The 25,509-nt window shown below is 39.2% G+C and overlaps 1 protein-coding gene across 1 annotated transcript in view; it reads left to right on the top strand.

The window, feature by feature from the left end:
- Positions 1–25,509, top strand: part of LOC114030650 (arf-GAP with SH3 domain, ANK repeat and PH domain-containing protein 1) — a 482,413-nt gene that overhangs the window by 16,207 nt on the left and 440,697 nt on the right. Inside the window, exon 2 of the mRNA XM_027845496.1 lies at positions 23,735–23,821. Within this exon, the coding sequence (XP_027701297.1) occupies positions 23,763–23,821 (59 nt within the window). The 5' untranslated portion in view covers positions 23,735–23,762. The remainder of the gene's footprint in view (positions 1–23,734; positions 23,822–25,509) is intronic.

Here is a 25,509-nt window from a genome sequence, read left to right as displayed (position 1 = left end):
GAAGCTAGGATAATAATCTAGTCAAGAAGTGATGATGGGTTGTACCAATGGAAATGGAAAGGAAGGGATGGATTCAAGAGATTTTGCAGAAGAAGAATGAATAAGATTTGTCAGCTGATTGGTTATGGAGGGTCAGGAAAATGGAAGAGTCAGAGGTGACTAATGTTTTCATCCTGGGTAACTAGGGTCCTTCATGAGGGATAGCATACTATTATGTACATAATATGTGTCTAATCTATGGCCCAGGTCACTTTCCCTTGACACCCCTCCCCTTCAAACTTTGGACTTAAATGAAACAAGTTCAATCATGGGAGCTATCCCAAAAGATCAGCATCACTTTGGCTTGGTTTACCTTTACCCAGAGTTTACCTAGTAAATCTCCAAATATAGCTCATGAATAACTTGTGACTAGGTTTCCACAAATGTGACCAGCAGAATCCTTTGCTTCCAGAAAAAAACTTAATGTATGTAACAAATGCATATTGGCTATAGGACAGACCTTGTTTCACCCCATGGAAAATACAGCAGATGCAAAGGATTCCCAGGAGCCTATAAACCAACTTGGAAAACATAGAAGATTCTCATAGTAGCTTATGAATCCAATTCTCCTCTCTCTTTGGTGAGTCCTGCTTTTCTATCAGACTCCCAGGGTCCTTCTGCCCCATGGTTTGATCTTTCCTAGAGGGGGATTGAGATGCATCCTTCCTGTTGTTCAGTGAATCTCTCACTCTCTCCCACAAGGGCTAGCTGTTTAAGGAATCTCCTTTCTCAGGTTAGAAGACTAGATTCCGATATCATATTTTCTAGGATGTTCTCCTCTTCCAACTAAGAGTTAGGGATACAGGAATGATATCATCTATGGACAAATCTCTGGGGCATGTGGCTCATTTATTCTTTTGCAGGATACTACAGTACTGCTTCAGTGGCTGCCACCTTTTAGGCTCAGTAATTCTACCCTCCAGTTTCTGTAATGACATATGCTTGGAAAGGGAAACAGAAAGATAAAAAGCTGCCAGCAACTCAGTGGTTGCTTGGTCAAGCACATGAACCTCTTATGTACTTCTGCCCCAAAGCTGCTATTAACAACTCTTAGGGGCTGGGGGTTGAGAAGGAGAAGAAATCTCCTTCACAACTCCACACCCTCCTTACTGTGAAAAGGGGCAAGGGAAACATTGCAAAAAACCTTAAGAGTATTGATTAACTCTGTACATTTTTACATATCAATCAAATGTTCTACCAGCAGAGGCGATCTTCCCAAGAATCTGAGTCAACCAGTTCATTTTGGGGCAGCCCCACTCACCAAGACTTAATCATGTGTTATTTTTCGTCCTTTTAACAAGGGGCCAATGGGAGATACAGCCTGGTGTTGTGGATAGAGTGAGCCTCAAAGTCAATAAGACCATGGTTCCAGTCCTGCCTTTGACACATAATGGCTGTGTGACCCTGGACAAGTCTTTTAATCTCTCAGTGCCCACAGGAAACTCTTTAAGACTGTAAGTTGTAAAAATAGGAGCCCATCTGCATTGGTAAAGTGAGGTTCCTCTTCACAAATTCCCTATACCAATGAAATTACAGTTCAATCAATCAGTCAACAAGGGTTCATCTTTAGGGTGGGGAAGGTGAGAAAAAAAGGAAAAAAACAAATTTACAAGATAACTTTTATATATTTAAGAAGAATAGCAAATTGTACATAATAGATTTGAAGTTTCATGTGCAATCATCTTTTTCATTATACAGTGTTATGGAAATGCTTCTTTTGTTCCATAAATTAGAAATTAAATGAATTTAAAAATATAATACATTAACTTTTTTTTAAAAAGTGCTACATCAAAGGACCAACAAGTGTGTCCAAACCCTGGAGGGAAAGGTTGTGTGAACTATCAAACTTCAAAGAGAAGCTCATAGCTTTGTAAGCTTATGTAGTTAATTGGGATAATTCTCTTGGTCAACATCTTACTTGTACTGCCAGTAGATTGTTTTTGTTGTTGTTGTCTTTCCTGCTTTCTGGAAGAGGACCAATGACATCAGGAGGGTCATGTCTTGACTTGCTGCCAGTAAATATTTAAGTGAATGAAGGAATGGTAAGATCATTGGAATAAGATCATATAGTCAATTGTTATCTCGTTTGATCCTCACAACAACCTTGGGAGATAAATGCTATTATTTTTCCCCATGTTATAGTTAAGAAAACTGAGGCAAGCAGAGGTTAGGTGACTTGTCCAGGGTCACAACTCATAAATATCTCAGGCAGAATTTCTACTGAGGTCTCTGTCCTTGTGGGCACCCTGGTATGGGATTTATTCTAAGCCTTCACGGAGGGATATGGGCGGGGGGGGGGGAAGAAATTAGAGAGAGAATAGAGCAGTCAGATAACATCCATGCAAATTCTGACTAAACATCCTTGAATCATTCAAATGTCCTTTTTTCTGAACAATACCTATAGTGAGAGAGTGGACTGCTGTTTCCGCCTCTGCTCTCCCTTTCATAGTTAGTTAGGAACTCTGTTTCCACAGAGGAAACAGACCGACACTGGAATGTACCAAGCACACAGAGTTCTTTTTAAGTGCAAATGGAGGGACACCTGGGAATTAAACTGAGTTCTTCAGCCTTTTTCCACTGGGAAATTGAAACAAGCTATTACCCTTATGGGTATTGTGTTGTGTCTTAAAATGCCTTTTGAATCCAAAGCACACAGACTGATATGAGATACTCTCATAGACCAGTACATTGAACAGACAAAGTGCTAAATACGTGTTTGTTGAATTGGACCAGAGATCAGAATCATAGAATGTCAGAGCTAGAAGGGCCCCTAAAGATCACCTAGACCAAACCACTCATTTTATTATTGTTTGTTTTTGTTTTTTTATTATAAACTCAATAAGGGGTAAGCAGAAGCCCTGTCCGTCCACCCCTCCCCTCTCTCTTCTGGCCATTGTCTGGGAAGCATGTGACTCAATCTAAAAGGGCTTTGGTATGCTTTAACTTTGACTCACCCTCCTTCGCACCCCACTTCATTCTCCCCCGCCCCCCCCTCCCACACACACCTGCTTTCCTGTCACAGGATGGAGGACCAGGGGAGCACCCCTGGTTGCCTGCTGTCATCCCAAAGTGATAAGTGCATCAGTACTGTGCCACATGTTTCCTGGCAAGTGACTGAGGTACGGGTTCTGCCCTCCCTGAGGTATGTTCTAGCCAGGGCAGACCAGAGGCTCTGCTGTGTACCTTCTTGTGACATTCTCCCCCCACCCCCTCAAGTTCTGAACATTTCATTATAAAAAGAACAGAAAGGGACTGTGTGTGAAACCATGAACTTCTGTTTTGAGGGTTGTTGCTTTTTTTTAAAGTATACATTAAATTTAACATTGGAGTAACAAAATTGCCCTCTGCATTCCCTTTTGAACTTTTTTTTTGCTTTATTCTGTATATTTTAAATGTTTTATCAATTCTACCTCCCTTCTTCCCTCCTCTTTTCTCTCTCCTTCCCCTTTTCCCTCCCATTTTACCTTCTCCCTCCTTTCTGCTTTCCTCCCTCCTCACTACCTTCTTTTCTCCCTCCCTTCCTCCTTCCTTCCTTTTTTTCTTCCTTACTTCTTCCCTCTCTTCCTCCTTTCCTTCCTTCCTCTCTCCCTTCCTCCCTCTATCCCTCCATCACTTTCTTACTTAGCTTACTTAGTACTTACTTATACTTAGTACTTACTTAGCACAGGACTTTACTCATTGTAAGCACTTAATTGATGTTTGTTGAATGAACAAATATTACTGGCCTGCCCTCCAAGTATACAGTGTGAACTGATGTTCCAGTCAGAATGTTTGTCTTCTGTTTCCAGCCCTAACTCCGAAAGCTGACACTGAAATCTTGGAGGAAAAAAAAATCACATTTCATGAAAAAATTGGAATTAGGGAAAGCTTCAATTTTTTTGCAAAGGAAATTTGTGAGGGCGTTCAAATTTAATATATTGTAAAAACCAACCTATGAAGAGTAAGGACATTTTGGCAAGAGATATATTGAGTTACAGGTACCTAACCATGGGGTTCCAAGATTATAGTGACCCTACAAGCTGTGTCTGGGAAAGGATTTCTCTTTTGGCATCTAATCAGAGACAGAGATCATAACTTAGATAGAAATAAATTTAGGCCACGTGGTCAGTTTCCTGTAATTTTGCAGCACTCCAGTGTTTCACAATGTTTTTAGACTTAAACAAAATTTTTTTCTGATTTTTCCTTTGTCTTTTCAGAATTCTGTGAATGGATTAGGATCACAGTTGAGTATATGACTGGTAATTATATGGTCCAGAGGCCTTATTTTAAAGATAAGGAAACTGAAGCCCAGAGAGGAAAAGTTATTTATCTAATATTGCAAACCTGGTAACTGGCAGAGTTGGGGATCTGACTCAGAATCTGATGCTCTTTCCATGATGTCAATAAGATTGGCAGATGGAATTGCTGCAGTCAGTGATTTTTGAAACATCATGGAAAACTAGAGAGATGCTGCAGAACGAGAGAAAAGCACACATCCTGATTTTCAAATAAGGGAAGACAATGGCATCTGAAGATTTGCCAATGAAAGACGCAAAAAGAAGGGGAGGGGGAGATGTAGGGTTTTTTTTGAAGGGCTATCCTTCAAAATCCCTTCAGGGATTAGTTTGTTTTGTATGATCCCTGAGGGCAGTTTTTTGCAAGATTGTAAACATGATGATTCTTTGCAATTTTATGCAAGATTCTAAAACACGATAGACTATAAACTCCTTCGGGGTAGGCAGGGGCTGTTTCTTTTTTTTGTCTTTGAGTCCCCAGTTTCCTTCACATAGTAGTAATGATCACTCAACCAATCAACAAGCATTTATTAAGCAGCTACTTTGTTCTAGGAACTTAAATGCTTGTTGATTGACTGATCTAATGGTTCAATGTTACCTTTGAAGGAGTTCCCTAGTTCAATGCCCCAGGGGATATGTTTGACACTGTGTTGTTTAACATTTTTATCAACAACTTGTATAAACATATAGCCAGCATTCTGGACCCCCTTGTCCACTTCTACCACCACCACCCCCTTTTTTTTAGATCTAAATACTTTATTGAGCTAACAGCTTCATGTGAAAGATACAGGGGATGGGTTTGTTGTGCGTGGACAATCCAAGTCACTCTTAACATCTAAATATAGGATTATAATTAAGTCACATTAATTAAGTCATATTCTAGTCTCCTTCCTTTATGATCTCCTGGGTGTTGTCCCTCCTCTATTTTCCCCCAAATGTCATGAAATCCTTCTTCCCTGATGTCCAGGCTTCTTAGTTCTTATTTCTCTCCATTCATGACTCAAATACTTCAACTGATCTGTGATCTTGTGAATTTGGGAGTTCCCTCCAACACAGATTATTCTCATTAACATTGCTTTAACGCAGCCAGCCCTTGCCCCTTTCTCCAGGCAAAAATTAGTCCCATACAGTCAGTATTCATCCTTGAGCTCATGTCCCTGTCATCTCCCCAGTAATCATAAATCTTGCTCATTATCCTTTTTTTTCTCTCTTCTCTAGCTCAGCACAGATAACCAGTCATCAATCTTTGACTTTTTTTTTTGCTTTTTGGTGAGGCAGTTGGGGTTAAGTGACTTGTCCAAGGTCTCACACAGCTAGTAAGCATCAAGTGTCTGAGGTCACATTTGAACTCAGGTCCTCCTGATTCCAAGGCCGGAGCTCTATCTACTGTACCACCTAGCTGCCCGTATCCAGTCATCAATCTTTAAAATGTTGCAACATCTCCTATCAAACAAGGGTTAGAGAGGGACTAGAAGAGTAGCCCTCATGACTTCCCTTAAGGCACCAGGTGCCTTATCACACTTTCTGTGTCCTTGAACTGGAGTCAGTTCTTGATCAGACACAGATAATTCCTAACCATAACACCAAGAGGGCCTGTTTGTCAAATTTGTAAATAATAAAGCTGGGAGGGATAGCTAACACATTGAATGAGACAGTTTCAAAAGATCTTGATAGGCTAGAATATCAGATGTAAATGAATAGATGTAAATGTAAAGTCTTGCTCTTTGGTTAAAAGAATCAACTTAATAAGTATACAATGATGGCTTACATATCCATTCATCTGGAAAATGTCTGGAGTTTTTAGTGGATTATATGATAAGTACAAGGGTCAATGCCAAAACAAATTAAGAGTGTGATGTTGACTCCAAAAAACTATTGTAGTCTTAAATTGTGTTAAAAGAAGCTAGGGGAGGTGATAATTCTGCTGTGTTCTATTGACTGCATTCTGAGTATTATGTTCAGTGCTGGGATCCCCATTTTAGGAAGGATATTGATAAACTGAAGGAAAGTATCTAAATGTGGAACTGGCTATTTCAGGAGGTGGTGAGTTCCCTCTCGTTGGAGGTCTACATACAAAGGATAATCACTTTTTTGATATTTTGTAGGATACAGATTGAGATAAATGGACTCCAATGTCCTTTCCAATTTTGAACTTCTCTAGTTCTATGAAAGAAAATCACCATTTTTCATGATTAACATGTTGACTTGTTTATCCCAAGAAGCCCAGTTAGTAGCACTTTGCAAATGGAAAGCAAAAAACTTGGCAAGAGAAGCTTTTTAGGTATCTGTGTTATTCTGTATATGTATTCATGTATTTGTATTCCTTTGTATATTTATGTGTCCCACGTTTCTCAGTAGGTCCCTCCCTGTCAGCTACAATGGTAGTAATCTCTGGAACTTAATGGGAAAGGGCTGAACCTGATGGGGCTTAGGAGACAAAAATTTGTTATCTGAAAAGGAATTGTCCCCATATATTCCTTAAGAAAATCAAATGGCAGCTAAGAAATGAAACTTAACACAAAGGTGAAATATTTGTAGCAGAATTGTTGACTGATTACCAGTGATGTACAGTAGAAAGAGGATTAGATTAAATAGGAATCACCAGTTCTGCCTCCAATTACATATGTGGATGGATGGCTTTGGACATCCATCAAATGAGGTGATCTCTCCTCAAATGTCCCATTCCAGATCTACCTGCCCCTTACACTGTGCTCTCTGGAATCCTGCTCCATAGTTAACAAAGCACCTCATTTAATGGTTGCTTAGACTAAATGATCTCTGAGGTTCTTTTTACGTCTGCCTTGCCATTTTAAGATCTCCATCTCTAACATTTCATCTTATTTTCTGTTCTGTGAAAGGCAGTGTGTTAAGGGGAAAGAGTGGTAGATTTGGAGTCAAGAGAAAATTGGGTCCAAATCCTGTCTATGATAAGAATTAGTTGGGCAACCATGCGTGTGGATCGGTTCAGTTCTCTGTGCCACTTGGCCTCTTTGCTCCTGGAATTTCCCAGGGAGCCCTGAGTCAACTCCAGATTCAGCACCCTAGCTTGGGCTTTTTTGCTTCAGACACATTGCAGGCGACCCTGCATCTTTCCCAGATCCAGACCACCAGACTGCATGGCTCCTTTGTTACAAACACTTTCCTGGAGCTGTTAATCAGTTTTGCATCAAGGGTGCCTTTTTTGACCTCTTCTCCAGTGTTCCAAAGGCCTTTTTGCAATCAGACCTACCTTAAATTACCAGGTCCTGCTTCCTATCGGGATTCCCCCCAGGCCATACCTTTACTTGCTCCTGCCAGCTGTAAGGTGGCTTTCTTGGGCTTCGAAGGATTCAGCATTTCTACCTGCTATGACATTGGAGCTTGAAGGAGGGCCTTGAACAATCTAATCAATCACCTGCCTCCCTCAATGAACTTCTTTTCATCTACTGATACTAAACCTGGACTTATTCCTCAACAAATAGCATACATTTACTGTCTCATATTCTGCCCACCCAGTAATTCTGAACCCTTCCCCTCCCTGTCATAGCTTCATTTCCATCCCTCACTGCCTGCTCTCTTATTCCCAACCCCCTTAATCTAACCCTCTCTTCCCAAATGTTCCACTCCATATCTACCTGCATCTTATACTGTGCTCTCTGGAATCTTGATCCATAGTTAATAAATTTAAACAGTTTCTTTTCCCATTCTCTGAATTTTCCAGCATTCATTGAGACTTGAATCCCTCTTGATAACACTGCACCCCTGGACACCATTTCCAGTACTGTTTATATTTTTACTCATTTCTCCCCCCCCCCACACTGGTGATGGTGGAGGAATCAGAATACTCCTTGCCCTTCATTGCCACTTTCAAACTCCACTACTACCACCGTCACTTCACCATCTCTCCTCCTTTGAGGCTAATTCAATCTATTTGTATCACCCCATTAAGATTCTGGTAGATGTTATCTACTGACCCTCCCCCCCCCCCCCCCCCCCTCCTTTCTTCAATGAGTTCAGTGCCTGTATCATAGCCATTCTCTCCACCCTCATACTGGGAGGACTCAACATACTTGTTGATATTTCCTCAAACACAACTTCCTATTTCCCTAGTCTGCTCACTTGCCATGACATCCTTCTTCATTACATTACAGCTACACACTGAGATGGTTATATCCTTAATCTTAGCATCTACCATTGAGAGGAACACCATCCTCACAGTCACTTAGGCTCACAACCTTAGTGTCATCCTTAATTCTTCACTAATACTCATCCTCCATAACTTGTCTGTCATTTAATCTTGTCATTGTACCATCACACCATTTCTCATCCATCTCCTTCTCTCTACTCAACAACTGCTACCATGGTATAGGTTCTCTTCACCTCATGCATGATCTATTTCAATAACCTCCTGGTTTGTCTCCTTTCCTCAATTCTTTCCCCACTTATTCCATCTTCCACTCAGCTGACAAAGTGATCTAGCTAAATTCCGGGTCTGAGCATGTCACCCGTATCAATTCCCAACCACCCTTTCAATAATCTCAAATGGCTCCCTATTACCATCAGAATCAACTCTTTCTTTGGCTTTTAAATCCCTCTTAAGGAATCATAACCCAGATCCTTTCTACCTTTCCAGTCTTCATACATTCTGCTCATCTTCATGTACTCTATAATCCGGTGATGCTTTCTTGTTGTTTCTTGAACTTGATATTCAGTTTCCTACTCCATATATTTTTTTTACTGGCTTTCCTCAAGCTCCAAATGCTCTCCCTCTCCATCTTCACCTCCTATCTTTTGTGGATTTCTTCAAGACTCAGTTCAACTCCTACCTTCCTCAAGACGCATTTCCTGATTCTCTTTTATGCTAATACCGTCCTTCTAAGATTAACTTCCATTTATCCAGTATATATCTTATTTGTACATAATTGTTTTCACTTTCTCTCCTCCACTAGAATGTGAATTTCTTGAAGGAAGGAACTGGTTTTTGCCTTTCTTTGTATCCCTAGAGCTTGGCACAATGCCTGGAATATGGTAAGCACCTAATAAAATGCTTATTAATTGACAAGCTGCTTTGATTTTCTTGTCAGTAAAATGATGATACTAATACCAATAGGAAGTACTTCATGGGGTTGTTTTGAAGGTCAAATGAAAAAAAAAGTATGTAAGCACATCTGTAAATTATTGTTAGCATTGTCTCATTTGGTCCCTAAAACAACACTGTGAGGTAGGTACCAAAGCATTGTTAGCCTCCATCAAGCATTATAGCTGGAACTGCCTCTAGTCAGCTGCCTCATTTTACAGATAAGAAGACTGCATATCCAGAGAAGCTATTTGTCCAAGATCACAGGGTAATAAGTGGCATAGTCAGGTCTTTGGACCCAGGTGTTTTGACTCCAAGTCAAAGGTGCCTTCTACTCTATATCTTAGTAGATGAAGTCATCCACTAAGACAACAATTCTCAAGATTTAGGACCACTTTACACTCTTAAAAATCATTGAGGACTCTGAAGAACTCCTGTTTGTCAGGTATATCTATCAATTTTTTTTAACAAATTAGAAATTAAAACTGATAATTTTAAAAAATTTACTTATTTAAAAATAACAATAATAAATTCATTGTGTGATACTATAAATACATATTTTTTATTAAAATAACTATTTTCCTCCAAAAAAGTTCATGAGAAGGATGGTATTATTTTTACATATTTGTGCAAATCTCTTTAACATTTGGCTTGGAATCTCATATCTGCTTTTGCATTCATTCTGTTGTGATGTATTGTTTTAGTTTAAATATACTGAGAAAAGCTGGTCTGACACAGATATGTAGTAGGAAAAGGGAGGAGTCTTAGTGTTATTATAAAAACAATTTTAACCTTGTGGACCCCCTTGAAAGATTCTCTAGGGCTCAGGGAGTTCTTTGACCACCCTTTGAGAACCACTGTACTAAGCAATGAAGGATGGCAAATGTACCCACACTGGTGTAATTATGCATCCTTGAAGTATTAGAGTATTTTATCAAGGGGGTCCATGCTGTCTCAGCTGTCTTGTTGAGAATCATATTGTACATAGATTGTTCTCTTGTGTGGCAGTGTGGTATGTTGGATTGAGTAATGGAGTGGGAGTTAGAAGACCTACTTTAGAGTCCAGCTCAGTCTGTTAGTAATTATGTGACCTCCAGGTAGACAGTGCCAGTGTTACTATCTCCATTTTCAATATGAGGTTACTCAGAATCAGAGGACTGAAGTGTCATGCCTATGATCACATATGTAACAAATGTTAGAGCCAAAATTAAACCCAGGTTTTTCCTGAGTCCAGACCCAGCATTCTTTCTACCTACAATGACCTAACATTGTGGGAGATAGAAAGAAGTTCTAAGGCATGATCTTTCCTCATAAATAGCCTGACACTTAATTGTAAGGACAACAATATTCTTATCAGTCAGAAGGATGCAGAGTGTATTAGAGTAGGGATTTTTTTTTCTGCTACAGTTATTATATTATATTTTATTATTTTATTTTTCCCCAATTACATGTGAAAACAATTTAAAAATTTTTTTTCAAGTTTTGAATTCCACTTTCTGTCTCTCCTTCCCATCCTCTCTCCCTGAGATAGTAAGTAATCTTATGTAAGTTATACACGTGCAATTATGTAAAACATTTCCACATTAGTCATGTTGTGGAAGAAAACTTGAATTTAAAAAAAAAGAAAGGAAAGAAGGAAGAAAAGTAATATGCTTCAGTCTGCATTCAGACTCCATCAATTCTTTCTCTGGAAGCAGATAGCATTTTTCATCATGAGTCCTTTGGGATTGTCTTCAATCATTGTATTGTTGAGAATAGCTCAGTCATTCATAGTTGTTCATCATACAATGTTGATGTTACTGTGTACAATATTCTCCTTGTTCTCTCTTTACTCAGCATCAGTTCATGTAAGTCTTTCTAGGTTTTTGAGATCATGCTGCTCGTCATTTCTTATAGCACAATAATATTACATTATAATCATATACCACAACTTGTTCAGCCATTCTCTAATTGATAGACATCTCCTAAGTTTTCAATTCTTAGCCACCACAAAAAGAGCTACTAAAAATATTTTTGTGAAAATACATTTTTTGAAAAAAATCTCTTTGGAGGACTTCCAGTGCCAAGATGGCAGAGTGAGGAAGGAACCCTCTGAAGCCCTCCCAAATTCCCCTCCAAACAACTAGAAAACCACTCAGAATTGATCTAGGAGCAGGGAAGCAGCTTACCAGCCCAGAAGGAAAGGTCTGTCTCACTGGAATGGGAGGGGAGCCAGGTCAAAGAGCAGCAGCAGTGGCTACTGCCAGCTTCACAGCAGGGGGCCTGCAGCAAAGCTCTGAGCCTGGGGCACTCCATCAATGAGGCCCCACCCTCCTGCAAGCTAGTAGCCCTCTAGGCAAGTGAGCAGTCTGGCAGCACAGCAAGACCCCACCCCAGTGACCTCCCAACCAGCACAGGCCTTGACCCCATTGCTGACCTGGAGGCCAACAGATAGACCTTGCCCCTGGGGCCTGCCAGCAGAGACACCCTGTTTCCATAGCAAGCCAGCAGCAGAGCCCCCACCCTTGGGGCAGACCAGCACTAAGATCCATCCTCCAGGGCCAGCCACTAGAAAGACTCTGTTAAAATTACAGCTCAGCAAAAACCCTGCCCCACCTCCACCCCTGGGGCAGGCCAGAAGCTAAACCCCACACCCAGGGGAGGCCAAGAGGGAGACCTCTACCTCCCAGTACAAGTCAGAAGGGTAGCCTACCCACTAGTGAAAGCAAACAGCTAAGCCCTGAAGCCCAGTGAAAGCCAGGAGTATGATCCTGAGCCCCAGCACAAAAAGCTTGGAACAGTACAGTACCTGAGCCCAATTCTCTGTCACAAAAAAGGCAGAAAAATCTGCAAAAACAAAAACAGAGACAAAAAACTTGACTATAGAAAGTTACTATAGTGACAGGGAGAATCAAGGCATAAACTTAAAAGAGGATGATAGTGTCAAAATGGCTACATGTGAAACCTCAAAGAAAAGTGTAATTTGGTATTGATTGGGGCTAAAAAGAATTCATAAAAGAGCTTAAAAAGAAAATTAGAGAACCAGAAGAAAAGTATTGCAAGATATTGACCAATTTGTAGAAGCTGCATATAGAAGACAGAATTTTCTAGCCTAAAGATGTATTTTAAATGTATATGGTAATACATTATAGTAAATGACCATTGATAAACCCCAAAATCCAAGCTTTTGGAACAAAAATTCATCATTTGACAAAAGCTGCTGGGAAAACTGGAAAACAGTATGGCAGAAATTAGGTATAGAACAACATCTCACAGCTATACCAAGATAAGGTCAAAATGGGTACATGGTTTACACATAAAGGGTGACATCGTAAACAAATTAAGAGACCATGGAATAATTGTTAGATTTATGGATAAGGGAAGGACTTAGAAGAAAAATTGAGAAATGAGAGTAATGCAAGAAAATCATGAAAAAAAAGTCAGTAGCATGGGAAAAGATATATGAAAATTTACCGAGGAAAATAACTCCCTGAAAAATAGAATTTGCCAAATGGAAAAGAAAGTACAAAAACTCACTGAAGAAAATAATTCCTTAAAAATTAGAATTGAGCAAGTGGAAGCTAATGACTCTGTGAGACATCAAGATATGACAAAACAAAATCAAAAAAAAGTTAAAAAAAATAGAAGAAAATGTGAAATTTCTCATTGGAAGAACAACTGACCTAGAAAATAGATCCAGGAGAGATAATATAAGAATTATTGGAAGCCATGATCAAAAAAAAGAGAAAAAGAAAAAAAAAAGCCTGAATAACATCTTTCATGAAATATCAAAGAAAACTGCCCTGATATATTAGAACCAGAGGGCAAAATGGAAATTGAAAGAATACACTGGTCACTGCCTGAAAGAGATCTCAAAATGAAAATCTCCAGGAACATCATAGCCAAATTCCAGAGCTCATAGATCAAGGAGAAATTACTGCAGGCAGCCAAAAAGAAACCATTAAAATATTGTGGAACTACAGTCAGGATTGCATAGGATTTGACAGGTTCTATATTAAAAACAAAACAAAACAAAACAAAAAAACACTAGAAAGAGAAAACAAAAAAAAAAGAAAATATTCTTCAGTCTGCATTCAGACTCCATAGTTCTTTCTCTGGATACGGATAGCATTTTCTATCATGAGTCTTTTGGAATTGTCTTGCATCATTGTATTGCTGAGAAGAACTAAGTCTGTCATAGTTGATCATCGCACAATGTTGCTGTTAACTGTGTACAATATTCTCCTGGTTCTACTCACTTCACTCAGCATCAGTTCATGTAAGTCTTTCCAGGTTTTTCTGAAATCTGCCTGCTCATCATTTCTTATAGCACAATAGTTTTCCATTACATTCATATACTGCAACTTGTTCAGCCATTCTCCAATTGATGGGCATCCCTTTGATTTCCAATTCTTTGTCACCACAGAAAGAGCTGCTATAAACATTTTTGTACATGTGAGTCCTTTCCCCTTTTTTATGGTATCTTTGGGATACATATCTAGTAGTGATATTACTAGATCAAAGGGTATTCGCAGTTTTATAGCCCTTTGAGCATAGTTCCAAATTGCTCTCCAGAATGATTTTATCAGTTTATAACTCCACCCACAATGCATTAGTGTCCTAATTTTCCCACATCTTCCCCAACATTTATGATTTTCCTTTTCTGTCATACTAGTTAATCTTATAGGTATGAGGTGGTACTTCAGAGTTGTTTTAATTTGCATTTCTCTAATCAATAGTGATTTAGAGCATATTTTCACCTAACTATAAATAGCTTTGATTTCTTCATCTGAAAACTGCCTATTCATATCCTTTGACCATTTATCAATTGGGGAATAACTTGTGTACTTATAAATTTGACTCAGTTCTCTATATATTTGTGAAATGAGGCCTTTAATCAGAGATATTTGCTATAAAATATTTCCCCCCCAATTTTCTGCTTTCCTTATAATTTTGGTTGCACTTTTTTTGTTTGTGCATGATTTTTTTTGTTTGTGGCCTCCTCTGGGTATGGGGATTAGCTACTGGCCTGCCCCAGGGGTGTCGGGGTAAGGGGTGTTGGGGGGAAGGTTTCTGCTGGGTTGCAATTTTACCAGAGTCTTTCTGGTGGCTGACCCTAGATGTTGGATCTTAGTGCTGATCTGCCCCAAGGATGGGGCTCTGCTGCTGGCTTGCTATGGAAACAGGGTGAATCTGCTGGCAGGCCCCAGGGGCAATCAAAATTACCCATTTTACATCTAGTAATGCTCTCTATCTCTTATTTCATCCTAAATTCTTCCCTTATCCATAGATCTGGTAAACTATTCCATGGTCTCCTAATTTGCTTATGATATCATCCTTTATGTCTAAATCATGTACCATTTTGACCTTATCTTGGTATACAGCATGAGATGTTGATCAATACCTAGTTTCCACCATAGTGTTTTCAAGTTTTCCCAGCAGTTTTTGTCCCCAAAGCTTAGATCTTTAAGTTAATCAAACACTAGGTTACCATGGTCATTTACTACAATGTATTGTGTACCTATTCTCTTCTACTGATCCACTACTCTATTTCTTAGTGAGTATCAGATTATTTTGATAATTACTGCTTTATAATATAGTTTGATATCTGATACAGCTAGACCACCTTCCTTTCTGTTTTTTATCAATTCCCTTGATATTTTTGAGCTTTTGTTCTTCCAGATGAATTTTATTATTTTTTCTAGCTCTATAAAATATTTTTTTGGTATTTTGATTGTTATAGCACTGAATAAGCAGATTAATTTAGGTAGAATTGTCCTTCGTATTATATTGGTAGGGCAAGGATTCTTAGCCATTTTTGTATCATGGATCCCTTTAGCAGTCTGGTGAAGCCCATACACCCCTTATCAAAATAATGTTTTTAAATAATTGAATTGCAGTAGCTAAGTGGTACAGTGGGTAGAGTATTGGACCAATAGTTAGGGAGACTTGAATTCAAATGTGACCCTGGATACTTACTAGCAGGGTGACTCTGGGCAAGTCACTTAACCACTGCCTGCCTCAGCTTCCTCATCTGTAAAATGAAGCTAATAATAACACCTGCCTCCCAGGTTTGTTGTAAGGATCAAATGAAATAATATTTATCAAACACCTTAAAAGAGTTATGTAAATGCTGTCTGCTATTATTATTATTAACTAATTGAAGAAAATGTTAAATTTGAGGTAAAAGTACAGGAAAATAAAGATGTAATTTTTTTCCTCATTCAAGTTCATGTTATCCCAGAAATCTCATGGACCCCTAGTTCAGAACATAATTAGAGGCTGGAGACAAGGAGGAGGATGCTGCAGTAAGCCTGGAATATGGTGATAATCTTAGACTAGTCTGGTTTCCATAGGAATGGAGGGGAAGGTGATGTTTCAAAAGAAAGATTGCCAGTACTTGGTGACTGGATCATGAGATCAGACGATCATAGATTTGGAGACACAGGGAATGAAAGAGAAAGATGAGTCAAACATTTCTTTTGTATTCTTATAGTAACTTGCAGAAAATTGGAACCAAGCAGCCACTTGCTAAATAATGTTGATTGACCAATTGTGAAGGAAGGCAGTCCATTTCTTTCTCAAAAGAAGTTCAAATATTCAAAGATTAGTGAGTGAGCAATTTACGTGCAGCAAATGGATGAGCTCTATCCTAGGACTCTGAACTAGAAGGGCATTCAGGGACCATCTAGTCTAAACCCTCATTTTAGAGATGAGAAAATTGAGACTCAGGGAGGATGAAGTCGTGTAACTAAGTAACACTTTCTTTGTTTCAAACCCTGTTCTTCTGGCTTCAAGTATTATGCTTTTTCCATATCACAACACTGTCTTTCTTATGCTTCTTTCTGTGATAAAACCTTTAACTAATTTTTTTTTTATTAACTCACAGAAGATTTAGAGGAATCTATTTTAGACTCCTTTAGCCTCAGTATCCCTGTTCATAAACAATATCTAGCACTGAAGGATGTTTTTGGAGCAGAGAATGATGTGATCAGACCTGTGTCTTAGGAGTCCTTTGCAATGGAAGTTTATCTATAAGCCCAGGCCAGGTGGTTTGGCACTCAGTCAAGAGTGACCATATATCAAAGCCATTCAGACAACTTTTCCTTGGATCAGTTTCCATTTTGTAAAAGACCTGTGGAGGTGGAGATTTCACATTGAACTTGGAACATTATTCTGGATTCATGGTAATGCTGCTGTATTTTTCCTCAGCCTATGCCTCAGGAAGGCCTGAAGTAACTAACACCATTGCCAAGGGACATTGCTGTGAAGGAGTTAATTTAAGTGAGGTCTCTCTGCCATCATTCTGGTGCAAGTCCTCATCACCTCAGGCAGTCAATGAATAAGCAGTAAATGTGTTAGGAGTGCCAGGCACTGTGCTAAGTGGGGGAGATACAAAAAAAAAAAAAAAGACAAAAGCTAGTCCCTGCCCTTGAGAAGCTTACAATCTAATGGGAGAGACAACAAGCAAACAAATCATGTGCAAACAAGCTATATGCAGGATAAATAGTAAATAACCAAGAGGGGAAAGGCATTAAAATGCAGAGAGGTTGAAGAAGACCTCCTCTAATAGATGAGATTCTAGTTGGGACTTAGAGGAAGCCCAGGAAACCCACTGCTCAACTATTGCAAAAGCTTTCTGATTGGTCACCCTGTCACAAGTCTCCCTACTTCATACTCCATTCCATCGTCTGCTCAGCTGCCAAAGTGTTCTTGCTAAAGTGTAGATCTGACCAATTCCCCCATATATCACTATATTCCCCTTTAGTAAACTCTGGAGCTTCCTGTTACCTCTAGAAGCACATATAAAATCTTCCATTTGGCTTTTAAAGTCTTTCATAATGTGACTCTTTCCTAGCTTCCCATTCATCTTACCCTTTACTCCCTCTATGCACTCTATGATCCAGTAACATTGGCCTCCATGCTGTTGTCCCATGCTCTCCTCCTCACCTCTGGTTCCTGGCTTCCAAGGTTTCCTTCAAATTTTAACCAAAATGGCACTTTCTACAAGAAACAGGTCTCCCATAATGCTAGTGCCTTCCCTCTAAGATACCTCCAATTTACCCTGTATAGATGGTGTATGCTTGTAGTTGTTTGCAAGTTGTCTTCTCTATTAAAAAATGAGCTCTTTGATGGTAGGGACTGTTCTTGCCTTTTTTTTTTTTAATCCTCTGCAATTAGTAGAGTGGTTGGCACATAATAAGTGCTTAATAAATGCTTCTTGACTGCTAAGACATTTTCTTAGGAGGTTGTTGGTAGGTTTACATTAGGTGCAACCAACTGTTTCAACTTCCTACCCAGTAGGAGGATAAATAGCACAGATGGCTGTCATTCAGTTTCCTGATTAATAGTAAATATAGGTTCCCTTAAAAGCCATTAATTTATACTAGCAAAATTGAGGGATTCTGCATGTGAATGTAATGGAATTCCTATTGTTCACCAGGAAATGACAAATATGAGGAATTCAAAGAACCATGTATGACAAATGTATTAATTTATTAGTGTATTACTTATTTAATACTTAATGTATTAAATGTATAATGACTTAAATGATTCAGAGTGAAGTTTGAAGAACCTGGAGAACAATAGACAATGACTACAGCAATGTAAATAAACAACACTGAAAGGTGGTTGAATCCTGATTTATTGGAAAGACCAATCTGAATCCCAGAGAATGGCCAATGAAATGTGATTCCTTCTTCTTCTTAGTAGAGTGATGGGAGATCGTAGGTGTAGAGTGTTGTATACGCTGCCAAAAATGATGTCTTGGTTTTGCTATTTTTCTTTATTACAAGAGAGGATTCAGTTATATTAAGAAATAGTAGTGATGTAAATACAAAAGGCATTAATAAAAAAAGTGAGAAAAAAACTAAGTTTAGTAATTCTTTATGTCCTAGAAGACAGCACTCACATTCACGAGAGCTACAACCACAGAGACAGTCATTGGTCAGCTCATTAGTTAATACTGAAGTAGCTATGTATTGGAATGTGCATAGTTCTAGGAGATAAGGGACCTGTTGTGTATTCCTCACTCTGCCATCCAGTAGCTGTGATTTCTGGATGAGTAACTTCCTTTTTCTGAGTCTCAGTTTCCCCACTTGTGTAATGTGGGCAGGGATTATCTTGGTCCATGATACAATTTTCTAGCATAGTTTTTAGTCCCCATAGTGGAGGGGTAAGGGAACTTGCGTTCACTGGAGGAAAACTTGGATGTCTGAATTCTGTGGGACTCATGCAATTGCATCTAGAGTTGTAAACATGAAAAAAAAATATGGAAATAAACACAGCCACATGAAAAGGGGAAGTCTTGTGCATTTGGGAACTGCTGTAGTGGAGAGCTGAGATTGAACAGGCTGATGTCATGGGGTATTCTACTAAGCAGGAGATGCTGAGGCTGTAATCTACTCTAGGAACACTTGGGCTTTGGCAGTGAAGAGGACAGGAACCCAAGAGATAGTTTCCATGTAGATGCTGTTGCAAGCCCAGACTCGAGCCAAGGAAAACCCAGGTCCAGAGTTCTCTGTGCATGCCACAGAAAGCATATTGATAGGATCCAGGGAAAGGATTGATTCTTTCCTTACCCCATCTGCCCCTGTGTGAGAGGGGTAGTTTTCAAATCTTTTGAATAAATTTTCCTTGGATGTTTTCCCCCATGTACCACATAAAAAACATAAGAAATTGCACTTATTTGCATATGAGGTATCAAGATTTGGCTCTATGACAGTTAACACTCCTTTATTTACAGTGTTTTAAATCTTAATTAAACTCTTACTATTTGATTTGTGGCTTTTACATGGTCTAAGTAGTGTTGGGGCAAGGGGGGCTTAGGCTATGATGTAAATAAACTGATTATTCCAAATAGCTCACACTGAACCTGAGAAAACTTCAGAGCTAGAACCCGAGTGTGATTCTTGTTACATCTTTAAAAGAAGGGGGTTGGACTAAATGGGGATTGATCTTGTTTGTGTCATGGATCTCTTTGATAATCTGGTGAATTTCTAAAGTCTTCTTTTCAGAATAATGTTTTTCAAATGAATAAAATAAAATAGTATTATAAAGAAAACCCATATTGAAATATCATGATCATAATATTTAAAAAACAAGACAGATTCATGGACTCCAGGTTAATGATTTCTGGTAGTGCATATATAGGGTGTTGGATTTGCAGTCAGGAAAATCTGAGTTCAAATCCTGCCTCAGACACTTTTTATTATGACCCTGGGCACACTTAACCTCTCTCAGCCTCCATTGCCTCATCTGTAAATCATGAATAATATATAAAACACTTACCTCAAAGGAATCAAATGTTGTGAGGATCAAATGAAATAATATTTGTAAGTCATTTTACAAACCTTAAAGTTTCTATGATGCTAGCCATAATTACAATTTTTAAAATTTGTTAATCTCTGATTATCTGGTTGTAGTATTCTGTGTTTCTGTTACTTGAACCCCTGTAGTGCCCCTCCTTGAGTCTTTTGCATTCCATCATTCCCCGTATCTAATCAGTTATCAGCCTTGTCTATTCTACCTCCTTAATCTCTCTCATATTCCTACCCTTCTCTCTACTCACATGGCCTCTACTCTAGTTCACATGCTCAACACTTCTCACTTGCACTTTTGAAGTAGCCGTCTAGCTCTTCTCCCTTCCTCCAGTCCATCCTCCATACAACTGCCAAATGGCCATTCTTAAACTATAGATCAGATCCTAACACTTCCTCTACTCTAAGTATTTTCCAAGCATCTCCTGTGTGCTGTATTAGGCACCGAAGACAGAGACTAAAATGAAGCGGTTCAGTTACAAGATTAGAGCTCTTTTGGTCTTAAGAAGTTTACATTCTATCAGAGAAAACATATATAAATATACCAAAATTATGTACATTGTCATTTAGGGATCAGAAAGGCTGCTGACTCTGGTTACTTCTCCTGAGTATCTTTCTCCAATAGTGATGATGGAATTATCCTGCTTTTCATACTTTTGGGACCAATATGGTAGCTGATTCAGGATTGGGTATATGGGCTGAGAAAGTGGGCCTCAAGCTGGGCCTTCAAGGATGAGCAGTCCTAAGATAGACAGAGAGGAAGGTTGGGAACAAAATTTAAACAAATATTCTATTTCCTGTGAGTCTAAAATTTTCCTAGATACCCAGACACAGTTCACACTGAACAGGAAAGCTGTGCATGGGTACTTTGGGGAAATTTAGTTTGGGTTGGGGTAGGGTGGGTGGATGAGATTGCATATAGCTATAGCCAGCTGCAGATGATTCATCATTTCATAATATACTCTTTAAAAAATATCCAAAATTCAGGAAATCATTTTATTGACTAGTATATGCAAAGGACATTTTTGGATTAAAATCACACTGTGTATTAAATTATTGTTATCTATTGTACCCACATACTATGTATAGGGGCTATTGTTGTATTGTCTGGGAATTACTACAGAAACTGTGTCTATATGGTGTGTGGTAAATATTATTTATTGTGATGAATTCCTGTGAACTTTTGCAGGTTGATTGCTTAAAATCTTTCATCACTCATGACAGTGTAAACAATACCATTATCATCTTAAGACAAAAAAAGGGGGTGGACAATCAAGAAGAGTTCTGCGGGGGGAGAAGTGCATTTTCACATGACGTAGGTAGGGTCCTACTGGTATTATTGTCCCTATTTTATAGATGGGAAAACAGTGACTCAGAAAGGTAAGTGACTTGACTTATGGTCACACTGTTATGAATATCAGAGGCAGAATTTGAACCTTGTTCTTCTTGATTCCAGGCCAAGCACTCTATCCACTATGCCATATTGCCTCCCATGATAAAACTTGTACTCTTTCTGTTTCACAAGGTTCTTAGACATACATGAGAAATTGTAAAGCTCATTTGAACTGTACAACACTTCTTGGAAATGTACATCACCTTTCAGAAAAAACACTTGTCATGGGCTTCTGACCAATTACTATTCAGAAGCCTATGACAAGTGTTTTTTTGAAAGGTGTCTTAACATTTCCTCACTTCTTAAACAGGCTTAATCATTGAATGGGCATTGCCTCAGTCAAAGTGAGGACTCAGAAAGACCTTAGCTTAAAAAGGCCAAGGTCTTGCACTGCATCCTGGACCATCTCCAGTTTTCCTGATCAATATCTGGCCATTGGACCCAGATGACTCTGGAGGAGAAAGTGAGGTTGGTGACTTGGCACAGCTCTCCCTTACTTAAAGCCAATTTACTTGCAAGTCATGGCATCACCTTCCTGATGTCATGGTCATCTTTGCGAACGAAGGACAAACCACAAGCTCTCGTGGTCTTATTATGTATAAAGTACTGTGTCTTTGGAATTTACAAGGATATATGATTCAAAGACATCTTCTGAGGCTGGATGACCACTTGTTAGATATGTTCTACAGGGAATTCATGTTTCCGGTAAAGGATGGACTACATGACTTCTTGAGGTCTATTCCAACTCTGATATTTTTCAAGAGATTCCCTACCCTCAAAGAGCTTATAATGTAGTATAAGAAATAATAAATATGTACAAATTAGTACAATGCAAAATAGAACATGAAAATGAGGGAATAGATAGGTTTTTGGCCTTGGAGTCCTGGACACCTGGGTTCTAATCTCACTGCTGACTCTGTGACCCTGTGTGACAGAGGCCAAGTCGCTTAACTCCCTCAAAGGGGTGATGGGGCTCACAGAATCACAGGATTTGAGAGTCAGAAGGGTCCTTAGCCGTTATTAGTGTAGCCCGTACATAAAAGGAATCACAGCTGTAATAGATTAGACGAAGAGTTGTCCATCCTTAGCTTGTAGATGTCCAAAGTAGAACCCACCACCTTTCTAGGCAACCCATTCATCTTTTGGATAGCTCTAATTGTTCGGAAGTTTTGTCTTAAGTCAAGGCTAATTTGGTCTCTTTGACTACCACCCACTCACTTCCAGTTCTGCTCTTTATGGGTAAAAGTTCAACTCTAATCCCGCCTTCAAATCTTAGCCTTTCAAATATTTGAAGATAGCTATCACGTCCCCAGAGTCTATTCTTTTCTAAGCTAAACATGCTCAGTTCCTTCAACCAATATACCATAATATGTGTAAAGAGCTTTGTAAACTTTAAAGTACAATGTAAATGTCAGTTATTAATTCTTTGGAGAGGTATAAACAAAGATACATAGGGAGGAGAGATCATTTCTGGTTGAGATTTGATAATGCTTCATGGACATGGTGTCATTTGACTTGTAAGATGAGTAGGATTATAACAGACAAAAAAGGGAGGCAGGCATTCCAGGAACTGTGAACTGAGTATACAGAGGTAAGGATGCAGGAGAGCACAGAAGTGTGTGAAGAAGGCAAGTAGTCCAAGACATTCTATCATATCTTACCAGGAAAAAAAAAAAGGAAGACTAAGGAGAGAAAGACTGGAGCAGACCTTATGTTATGAACAAGGATCATGAACCCAATGACTAGAAATTAGAATTGAAAAAGGTGGTTCTCTGCCATGTTCTCTCCCTCCCCATTCATTGGTTTTTTGTTTTTTTTTTTACTCCTCATCCCCCAAAAGTCATGCTGAAACCATTTCCTCATGTAATACTTTTCATCCCAGGCTTCCATAGCTCTGAACAAATTGCAATTAATTAAACATTGGTATTTACTTGCAAATTAATTAAATTCCTTTCCATGTTACAGAGCTGCTTCCCTGGAATATACCTGGCAGTTTTTATATGTTGGTTTCTGTTATGGGAGAAACCCCTGTGCTTTAGCCTGTCCTTGGTGCCTTTGGGTAGGCACACACCTGCAGGTGTCTGTTGATGTTGCCAGTGTGTTTTGAGAGCCAGGTTCTAAACTGAAGTCTGGAGAAGTTAATGACTTGCAAAATGCCACCCAAGGTAGAGCTGGAAATAGAACCCAAGAATAACTCCCAGGCTCATGTGAGCTGCGCAAGGCTTGCTCCTGGCTAATGCACCAGCTGCAATCTCATAGAATCATGGGACTTGAAGGAACCTTGCAGCTTGGGGTTGAGTGTGTCTATCAAGCTGGGAAGTCTAGAGTCTCATTATTTGTTTCAGATTCCTTCACAGCTACTCTGCTGTTGTTGGAAGATTCCTAGACTAGGAGCTCCGGTTACCAAATTAAAAATGCCAAGTGGACTAAAAAAGCTAAAGAAATAGCATGATATAGTAAGAAAGACCTGGGTTCAAATCCTGCCTTTAAGATTTACAAACTTAGTGAGCAAATCCCTTCCCTTCTGTGTGCCTCAGGCATCTCTTTAGAACTTACCTGCTGACTCATAGCAGTTGGATCTGTGTCACTAGAGACAGCTTCCTACACTGCTGAAAATCACAGATCATTCCTGTTGCCTAAAAAGTTTCTTTTGTTACTTTTCCCTCCAATGTAGGTAACTTTCTGATGGTGACGGCTGAGACATGAGATCTTCAGCCTCAAGGCTTTCAAGTTTTTCTTCCAGAGATTCATTATGGAATCGGTAAGCTATAATATGAACATTTTTAGATTCAGAGGTGGCATGACATGGTCAAAATAATGGACTTGGAATCAGCAAATCTGGCTTCAAGTCCAGGTCAGACCAATTAAAAATTTGTGACTTTGGTCAAGTCATTTAAATGGGAACCATCATATTTATTATGCCTACTTTCTTAGGAGGGGAAAGTTGTAAGGAATGGAAGGTGTTGGGGGGTGGGAGTAGGGGTGTATTGTGAGGTTTATAATCTCTTTCCTCTCTAGCATATGATGATTGGCAGGTCTTTCTTTCCATTCTGTCCCAATAACATCCATTGCATCTGCCCTCCTCTCTGTTCATGTGGCTACCTTCCCAGTTCAGTACCCTATCACCTCTCAACCTTGTTTATTGTAATAGAACCCTAACTGGTCTCTCTGCTTCCAACCCCTCCCCTCCCCAATCCGTCTTTCACACAGGTGCCAGATTAATATTCCTAAAACCTGAGTCTTGATCCTTGCTTAAGAAGCTTCAGTGGGCCGCTCTTGTCTTTAGGATAAGATACAAACCTCTCTGTTTGGCATTTAAAGCTCTTCACAATCTGTCTCCAATTTGTTTTTCCAGATTTATTGCCCATGACTCTCCCATATACATTCTTCAGTTTGGTCAAACTCACACACAATATTCCATCTCCTACTTTGTTTGTCCCTTGGGTCTGGAACATTCTCCCTTCTCACCTCTGCCTGTTAGCATGTGTAGCTCTCTTCAAGGCTCAGCTTCATACCATTTCCTACATAAAGCCTTTTCTCATCTTTCCTGTTGCTAGAGCTCTTCTTACTCTCCCTCCCCATATTACTTTGTATTTACAGTCAATCCTTAACTTTCTAGGGTGTAACATTTCTGGAAAACAGCACAAAAGTAAAAAGTGTGTGTTGATACATTGAACCTATGGAAAATAGGGGGTTAGGTTCCTACCATCATCAGGACTGTCTTTTGCTAGAGATTGCTGAAAACATACTTTTCTGCATACATTTCTCTATAACAAAACATTAATTCTGGTAATATGCACTTTTCCTAACACAGTAACCATGAAGTAACCCCTAAAATAGAGGGAAGGGGAGCGGCAATGCTGGACTGGACAGGGAAGGGGAGGGGCAGGAGTAGGGGCAGTGATATCAGAAGGACCCCGAGGTAAAAAAAGAGAAAGGGGCAACCTGCCAATAATCTCCCTTTAGGCTGTGGTTAAACTACTTATTCCCCAATGAAAAGCACATGCCCCTGTCTGAGCTCTCCACAGGCAGGATGCTTGCTTGGCCTCCCTAGTGCTGTGGAAGAGGGCAGGGGTAATCACAGTCTTATTTATCCACAAACTTAGCTCATTTCCATTTCTTCAGTTTCCTCGTCGTCATCGTGCACTTGAGAGATTGCTTTAGCACTTTCTGGAGTGTATTTATAAACACTTTTATGAATACTTTCCTCATTTTTGCAGATAGAAACTCAGCGTGGTTTCTTGGTTTTTTTCTCTACTGTGTGTAGCCACGAATGACATTGCCAATGCAAAAGTGAAAATGAGATTACTAATAAAATCATTCAAATGCTTGAAGTCACAAAGGTTAAACATGCTAATGTTGAAGATAGACTGTACTTTGCAAATATTTTGCATTTGCTTTTGTATGAAAATGTTGTTTATCTGTCCTCTTCCACTCCCACTCTGTAGA

Source organism: Vombatus ursinus, unplaced genomic scaffold (assembly GCF_900497805.2).
Source record: "Vombatus ursinus unplaced genomic scaffold, bare-nosed wombat genome assembly UNPS02014973.1, whole genome shotgun sequence".
NCBI lineage: Eukaryota > Metazoa > Chordata > Mammalia > Diprotodontia > Vombatidae > Vombatus > Vombatus ursinus.
This window is presented reverse-complemented; position numbering and strand designations above follow the sequence as displayed.